Here is a 7,500-nt window from a genome sequence, read left to right on the forward strand (position 1 = left end):
CAGAACCTTGTGATCAGTGAAGCTCCAGCTGTAGAACCAACGTGTCAATCAGCAGTGACGTGTGTGTGTGTGTGTGTGTGTGTGTGTGTGTGTGTGTGTGTGTGTGCGTGTGTGTGTGCGTGTGTGTGTGTGTGTGTGTGTGTGTGTGTGTGTGTGTGTGTGTGTGTGTGTGTGTGTGTGTGTGTGTGTGTGTTCTTGTCCTCCGCAGGATGAAGGACGGAGTAGAGTTGAACAAGGAGATGGCGGGGTCGAGGGTACCGCTTCAAGAAGGACGGGACGAGACACATCCTCATCATCAACGAAGCCACGAAGGACGACATCGGGATGTACTACGCTATGACCAACGGGGGGGAGTCGCACGCCCACCTGGAGGTGGAAGGTACGTCCTCACCTGACACACACACACACACACACACACACACACACACACACACACACACACACACACACACACACACACACACACATCACTTTTGTTTCTTTAGACCAACGTTTCAAGTGAAAACAAAGATTTTTTGCATTTTTTGATTCATGAAAGTTTCACGTTTCAACATGTTGAAAGCGACGTCCGTTTACAGGAAAACAGCAGAACGGTTGAAAGACGCTGTAGTTGTCCTGCCGGGCCACTAGGGGGTGCTGCTGTTATCAGTCTGAGTGTGTTTATTGGTTTGTATGTTGGTATTTCGCCAATTTTCATGAAATCTATGAGGCTAAACTGCAGGACGTCTTCTGTGGTGATTCAACGAACCGTTTCTGAAGGATGGAGGCCAAGGGAAGGAGACGGGCGTCTGTTGCCATGGAGACGCTCCCGTCTCCATGGCGCTTCCAGTCTCATTTCAATGTCTTGTACGTTGTTGGACGTCTCAGTCGGGAACAAACGAGTCCAGGGACTCTCGTCCAGACCGCCTGACCCGGGTCTGTCCTGTCCAGACCGCCTGACCTGGGTCTGTCCAGACCGCCTGACCCGGGTCGTCCAGACCGCCTGACCCGGGTCTGTCCTGTCCAGACCGCCTGACCTGGGTCTGTCCAGACCGTCTGACCCGGGTCTGTCCTGTCCAGACCACCTGACCCGGGTCTGTCCTTACCAGACCACCTGACCCGGGTCTGTCCAGACTGCCTGACCCGGGTCTGTCCTGTCCAGACCGCCTGACCCGGGTCTGTCCTGTCCAGACCGCCTGACCCGGGTCTGTCCTGTCCACACCTCCTGACCCGGGTCAGGACAGACCGCCTGACCCGGGTCTGTCCTGTCCAGACCGCCTGACCCGGGTCTGTCCTTACCAGACCACCTGACCTGGGTCTGTCCATACCAGACCGCCTGACCCGGGTCTGTCCTTACCAGACCGCCTGACCCGGGTCTGTCCAGACCGCCTGACCCGGGTCTGTCCTTACCAGACCACCTGACCCGGGTCTGTCCTGTCCAGACCACCTGACCCGGGTCTGTCCTGTCCAGACCGCCTGACCCGGGTCTGTCCTGTCCTGACCGCCTGACCCGGGCCTGTCCTTACCAGACCGCCTGACCCGGGTCTGTCCTGTCCAGACCGCCTGACCCGGGTCTGTCCAGACCGCCCGACCCGGGTCTGTCCTGTCCAGACCACCTGACCCGGGTCTGTCCTGTCCAGACCACCTGACCCGGGTCAGGACAGACCGCCTGACCCGGGTCTGTCCAGACTCATTATTTATTCACAGATTTGCTTTTACAAGCAGGTTTTTTTTTCCAAAGTAAAAGCATGAAGCGGTGCCACTTTATTAAAAATGTATCATTCGGACCGTTTTTAAAGTGTAAAAGTAAAAAAAAAGAGCTAATTCACGTCGTATTTCCAGACGCGACTCATCAGTGGAGCGACTTTCACAAACTTCCTCCATGTTGATGTTTTGGTCCCGACAAGCGTGGAAAGCAGCAGATTAGTCGTCCGTCATTAACATCACTTCATTAAACCTTGTATCTGCAGTTCATCACACACTCCGTCATGCTAATTGGTACCAGGACTCCGATAGCGAGCCGCCGCAGACGTCCCCCCCCCCCCCTCCCCCCCTCCTCCCCCCCTCCTCCCCCCCAAACCTCCCAAATCGATTCTGGGAATCAGCTGCTTCACGCGAAAACGGCGTTTTGGTGTTGGAGCTAATTAGAGATGAAGTTGTTTACTCTCCACAGGTTCTGCTCTTGAATTAATCCGTTAATCTATTTGGATTTTCTTCACACGCGTACAAAATTAAACATACAAATATGTATTAATCATTTTGACGACGTGTTAAAAAAATAAAAGCTGAGGATGACGGCCATTAATAAGACTTATTCCCGTTGTGGTCCTCGTAGAAAAATACACAAAATAGATCATTATTCTCTTTTAAAAAAAACACTAAAAGTATGAAATAGTGACATTATAGTGAACAATTAAAAACACAAAATTATATGGTCTAAATACAAGTTCTACCAATACAAATCTATTGCACAGAACCCTTTCTCACAGGGACTGAACTACCGTAATATCCACTGTTGAGCGCACCTGAATATAAGCCCCACCCACCACATGTAAAAAGAACCGTAATTTCCAGACTATAAGCCACGACTTTGTTTTGTTAAACGACGACCCGGTCGATGGATTTTTCCCGGGTTCACGAGCTTCGTGCCACAGATACATGGGTGATGCGTTCAGGGGCATCACGTAACGCCGACCGCTTTTGTTTTTCTTTGTTCTTTTTAAAAGTGGTGGGTGGGGCTTATATTCAGGTGCGCTCAACAGTGGATATTACGGTAGTTCAGTCCCCTCGAAGAAGTCTGACGACGCTTTTGTGATAAACGATTCTGTGCAATAGATTTGTATTGGTAGAACTTGTATTTATCTATTTATTCTAAATTTAGACCATATAATTTTGTGTTTTTAATTGTTCACTATAATGTCACTATTGCATACTTTTAGTGTTTTTTAAAAAGAGAATAATGATCTATTTTGTGTATTTTTCTACGAGGACCACAACATTCATCTTTTAATTCGAATATACAAGCTTTCAAAGAATTCTTATGTAATTTATTTTAAAGATGCATGTGCCAAACTTAAAATAATAAAAAAAAAAAGCCTGTACAGTCACTGTATGAAGTTTTGGATTTGACCATTATTGCCTAATTAGAATATATTCCACGTCATATCTTTTTTCTGTTTTATCGTTTGTAAAGATTATTTTGTGCAATTACATTTTCTACTGTTAAGTCGTTTCCTAACAGACTTTTTAAGACACTTTATATCTTCTTATTATCAAAAACAAGTCTTACAATAATTCACAAATAGTTGCCAACAGGCTAATCCGCTTGTAATACCACATGGCTCCACTAGGTGGTGCAGCGAGTCACGACACGTCGTTTCTTCAGTGAAAGAACAGAAGAAGCCGTGACAGACTCAGCTACTATAAAGGAAGGGAATTAAAGACTCACTGCTGCCACCCAGAGGACACCGGTGTCATTACACGAAGCTCATAAAGCGTACCTTTAAATAAAGATCATTTCTGAGCCCAGCTCGTTTTTTATTGAATGAACTGCGGGAATAAGTCTTATTAACGGCCGTCATCCTCAGCTTTTATTTTTTTAACACGTCGTCAAAATGATTAATACATACTTGTATGTTTAATTTTCTACGCGTGTGAAGAAAATCCAAACAAGTGAATGGATTAATTGAAGTGTTTCTCCGGTTCCCCCGTCCGTGCAGACAAGGTTCTGGAGATCCTGCAGGACCTGAAAGACGTGTCGGCCGAGGCGGGAGAACAAGCCGTGTTCAAGTGTGAAGTGTCTGACGACGTGCCGGGGAAATGGTACAAGGACGGCGTGGAGGTGCTGCCCAGCGACCGCATCAAGATCTCGCACATCGGGAGGTATGGCGGCCGTATGGAGGCTGCTGCTGCACACACACACACATCTAAACACGCACATCTAAACACGCACATCTAAATAAACACACACATCTAAACACGCACATCTAAACACACACGGTGGTCAGTATCTACCACAACATGGAAAAGAGCAGCCAGTGATTATTGACGGAGGTGAAGAGCGAAGGATGGTTTGAAGGGAAAAGATGTGAAAAACAATGCGATTAATCGCAAGTAATTACAGAAAATTGTGCGATTAATTAGGAATTAGTAAAACAAAAATGTGTACATACAATACAATACACACATTTTGCAATCTCTCTACCATGGTAATGTCTGGTAACGTCTGGTGACGTCTGGTGACATCTGGTAACTGGTAACATCTGGTAACATCTGGTAACTGGTAACATCTGGTAACTGGTAACATCTAGTAACGTCTGGTAACATCTTGTAACGTCTGGTAACTGGTAACATCTGGTAACGTCTGGTAACATCTGCTAACATCTGGTAACATCTGGTAACATCTGGTAACTGGTAACATCTAGTAACGTCTGGTAACGTCTTGTAACATCTGGTAACTGGTAACAACTGGTAACATCTGGTAACATCTGGTAACATCTGGTAACTGGTAACGTCTGGTAACATCTGGTAACTGGTAACATCTTGTAACGTCTGGTAACTGGTTACATCTAGTAACGTCTGGTAACTGGTAACGTCTTGTAACGTCTGGTAACTGGTTACATCTAGTAACATCTGGTAACTGGTAACGTCTTGTAACGTCTGGTAACTGGTAACATCTGGTAACTGGTCACATCTGGTAACGTCCCTCCAGGGTCCACAAGCTCACGGTGGACGACGTGTTACCGACGGACGACGGGGAGTACAAGTTCGTCCCGGACAAATACCCCGTGACTCTTTCTGCAAAACTCAACTTCATCGGTGAGAAACACACTTTACGTATAATCTGAGAGCTTGTGTTTGTTCTGGTGGAACAACACTTGATGTGTTTGTGTTGTTGTTTTCCCACAGAGGTCATCGTGGAAATTATCCCCATTGAAGGTAAGAATGTTTTTCTAATTATTAAATCCTCTAGTTTGGTTAAATTGGTGTGAAGGTGGAGGATCCAGGTTCAGTACTGGTGTTTAATAACTACTGCTGTTGGTACTCCTCCTCCTCCTCTTCCTCCTCCTCCTCCTCCTTCTCTTCCTCCTCCTCCTCCTCCTCCTCCTCCTCCTCCTCCTCCTCCTCCTCCTCCTCCTCAGAGCCTCCTAAGATCCACATGGACAGGAGCTGCATGGACAAAGACAACGTCATCATGGTGGTTGCAGGTAACAAGCTTCGTCTGGACGTGGAGGTGACGGGGGAACCGGCGCCGACGGTGTGCTGGATGAAGAAGGACCAGGTGAGAACCGCCCTGTCAGCCGGGGTGGGGGGGTCCAGTCCCCCTCCTCCCTCCTCCCTCCTCGCCGTCCTCTTCAGCGATGCCTTTTGTTATGTCTGTCCCCCGTCCCTGTCCCCGTCCCCATCCTCGTGCCCCATCCTTGTCCCCATCCCCCGTCTCCATCCCCCGTCTCCATCCCCCGTCTCCATCCCCCGTCTCCATCCCCCGTCTCCATCCCCCGTCTCCATCCCCATCCCCCATCCCCGTCCCCCCTCCCCATTCCCATCTCCCATCCCCCATCCCCCATCCCCCATCCCTGTCCCCATCCCCATCCCCGTCCCCATCTCCCATCCCCGTCCCCGTCCCCATCCCCATCTCCCATCCCCGTCCCCCATCCCCATTCCCATCCCCGTCCCCATCCCCATCCCCCGTCCCCGTCCCCGTCCTGGCAGGCGGTGGGCGAGGAGGGCCGGGTCCGCGTGGAGAACATGAAGACCCTGAGCAGCTTCGTGATCGACGGGGCGGAGCTCCGGGACGAGGCGCCCTACTCCCTGGTCGTCACCAACTCGGTGGGCGTGGACAAAATCGACATGTTCATCAAGGTCGTGGGTCAGTGGCTCCGCTCTCCTTTCATCTTTTCCTTTAGATCCTTCAAACTAAGCTAAGCTCCGGCCTCCTTTCATCTTTTCCTTTCTGTCGGTGAAACTAAGCTAAGCTCCGCCTCTTTTCATCTCCTGAAGACTTCCTTTGTTTCCACCTGCTGCCCGTCGCACCGATTCATTTCTCCTCAGTGTTATTAGGTTTTCCACATTCATTTACGACGCGAGACATCATGTGACGAACACTCATGTTTTAAATAGTTTATTAAAACTCGGCCATGAGGGTATTTGTACTTATGTGTAATTGTTCATCTTTTAATTCGAATATACAAGCTTTCAAATAATTCTTATGTAATTTATTTTAAAGATGCATGTGCCAAACTTAAAAAAAAAAAAAAAAAAAAAAAAGCCTGTACAGTCACTGTATGAAGTTTTGGATTTGACCATTATTGCCTAACTAGACTATATTCTACGTCGTATATTTTTTCTGTTTTATCGTTTGTAAAGATTTTTTTGTGCAATTCAATTTTCTACTGTTCGGTCGTTTCCTAACAGACTTTTTAAGACACTTTATATCTTCTTATTATCAAAAACAAGTCTTACAATAATTCACAAATAGTTGCCAACAGGCTAATCCGCTTGTAATACCACATGGCTCCACTAGGTGGTGCAGCGAGTCACGACACGTCGTTTCTTCAGTGAAAGAACAGAAGAAGCCGTGACAGACTCAGCTACTATAAAGGAAGGGAATTAAAGACTCACTGCTGCCACCCAGAGGATACTGGTGTCATTACACGAAGCTCATAAAGCGTACCTTTAAATAAAGATCATTTCTGAGCCCAGCTCGTTTTTTATTAAATGAACTGCGGATGAATTCAGAAAAGATTCCATGCGACACACTTTCTCATTTTCAGCTTTCAGGCTGCGCGTTTATATTTGATTGGTTTTCCACTGCGGGACAGAATTAGACATGTATGTCTACTTCTGCTTTTAACGTATTCCAAAGTACGCTTATATATAATGATGTTCTCATCATCTTTTAATGTTTTTCTTTTTTGCTGGAACGGCTCGAAACTGGGGGAAAAAAATAATGCGTGGCGCTACAATTCCATTCTTTACTGTAGTTTTGCATGATGTGTGTGTGTGTGTGGGTGTGTGTGTGTGTGTGTGTGTGTGTGTGTGTGTGTGTGTGTTCGGCTTCTTCAATTTGTGGTTTTGTGAGTTTAATTTGTGCAGTTTGAGCCACTGGGCTGCAGTGGTTCTGATTCATGACCCCCCCTGTCCAGATGTGCCCGGCCCCCCCGAGAACGTCAGATGCTCATCAGTTGGCGAGGACTGCGGCACCATCACATGGGACGCCCCCGCCTACGTCGGAGGCCTCCCCATTAAAGGTAAATCTGACCCCCCCCCCCCCCCCCGCCCCCCCGAAGCGTCTCTGACGGCGCTGCGTCCTGCAGGTTACCTGATGGAGAGGAAGAAGGTCGGCTCGGCCCGCTGGACCAAGCTCAACTTTGAACCGTACGAGTCGACCACGTACGAGACCAAGAAGATGATCGAGGGCGTGGCGTACGAGATGAGGGTGTTCGCCGTCAACAGCATCGGCGTCTCCGAGCCCAGCGGCACGTCGCCGTCCTTCATGCCCATTGGTGCGTTGCCCTCCGC

General features: G+C 48.1%; 1 protein-coding gene across 1 annotated transcript in view; it reads left to right on the forward strand.

Annotated features, from left to right (window-relative positions):
- Positions 1–209: 209 nt before the first annotated feature.
- Positions 210–7,500, forward strand: part of LOC308148680 (myosin-binding protein C, fast-type-like) — a gene marked incomplete at its 5' end in the record, with an annotated part of 17,007 nt that continues 9,716 nt past the window's right edge. Inside the window, 9 exon segments of the mRNA XM_080522178.1 lie at positions 210–254; positions 256–379; positions 3,699–3,861; positions 4,691–4,797; positions 4,888–4,917; positions 5,121–5,260; positions 5,692–5,848; positions 7,125–7,229; positions 7,296–7,484. Coding sequence (XP_080378304.1) covers positions 210–254; positions 256–379; positions 3,699–3,861; positions 4,691–4,797; positions 4,888–4,917; positions 5,121–5,260; positions 5,692–5,848; positions 7,125–7,229; positions 7,296–7,484 — 1,060 coding nt within the window.

This window comes from Blennius ocellaris (genome assembly GCF_963422515.1).
Source record: "Blennius ocellaris genome assembly, contig: SCAFFOLD_179, whole genome shotgun sequence".
Lineage (NCBI taxonomy): Eukaryota > Metazoa > Chordata > Actinopteri > Blenniiformes > Blenniidae > Blennius > Blennius ocellaris.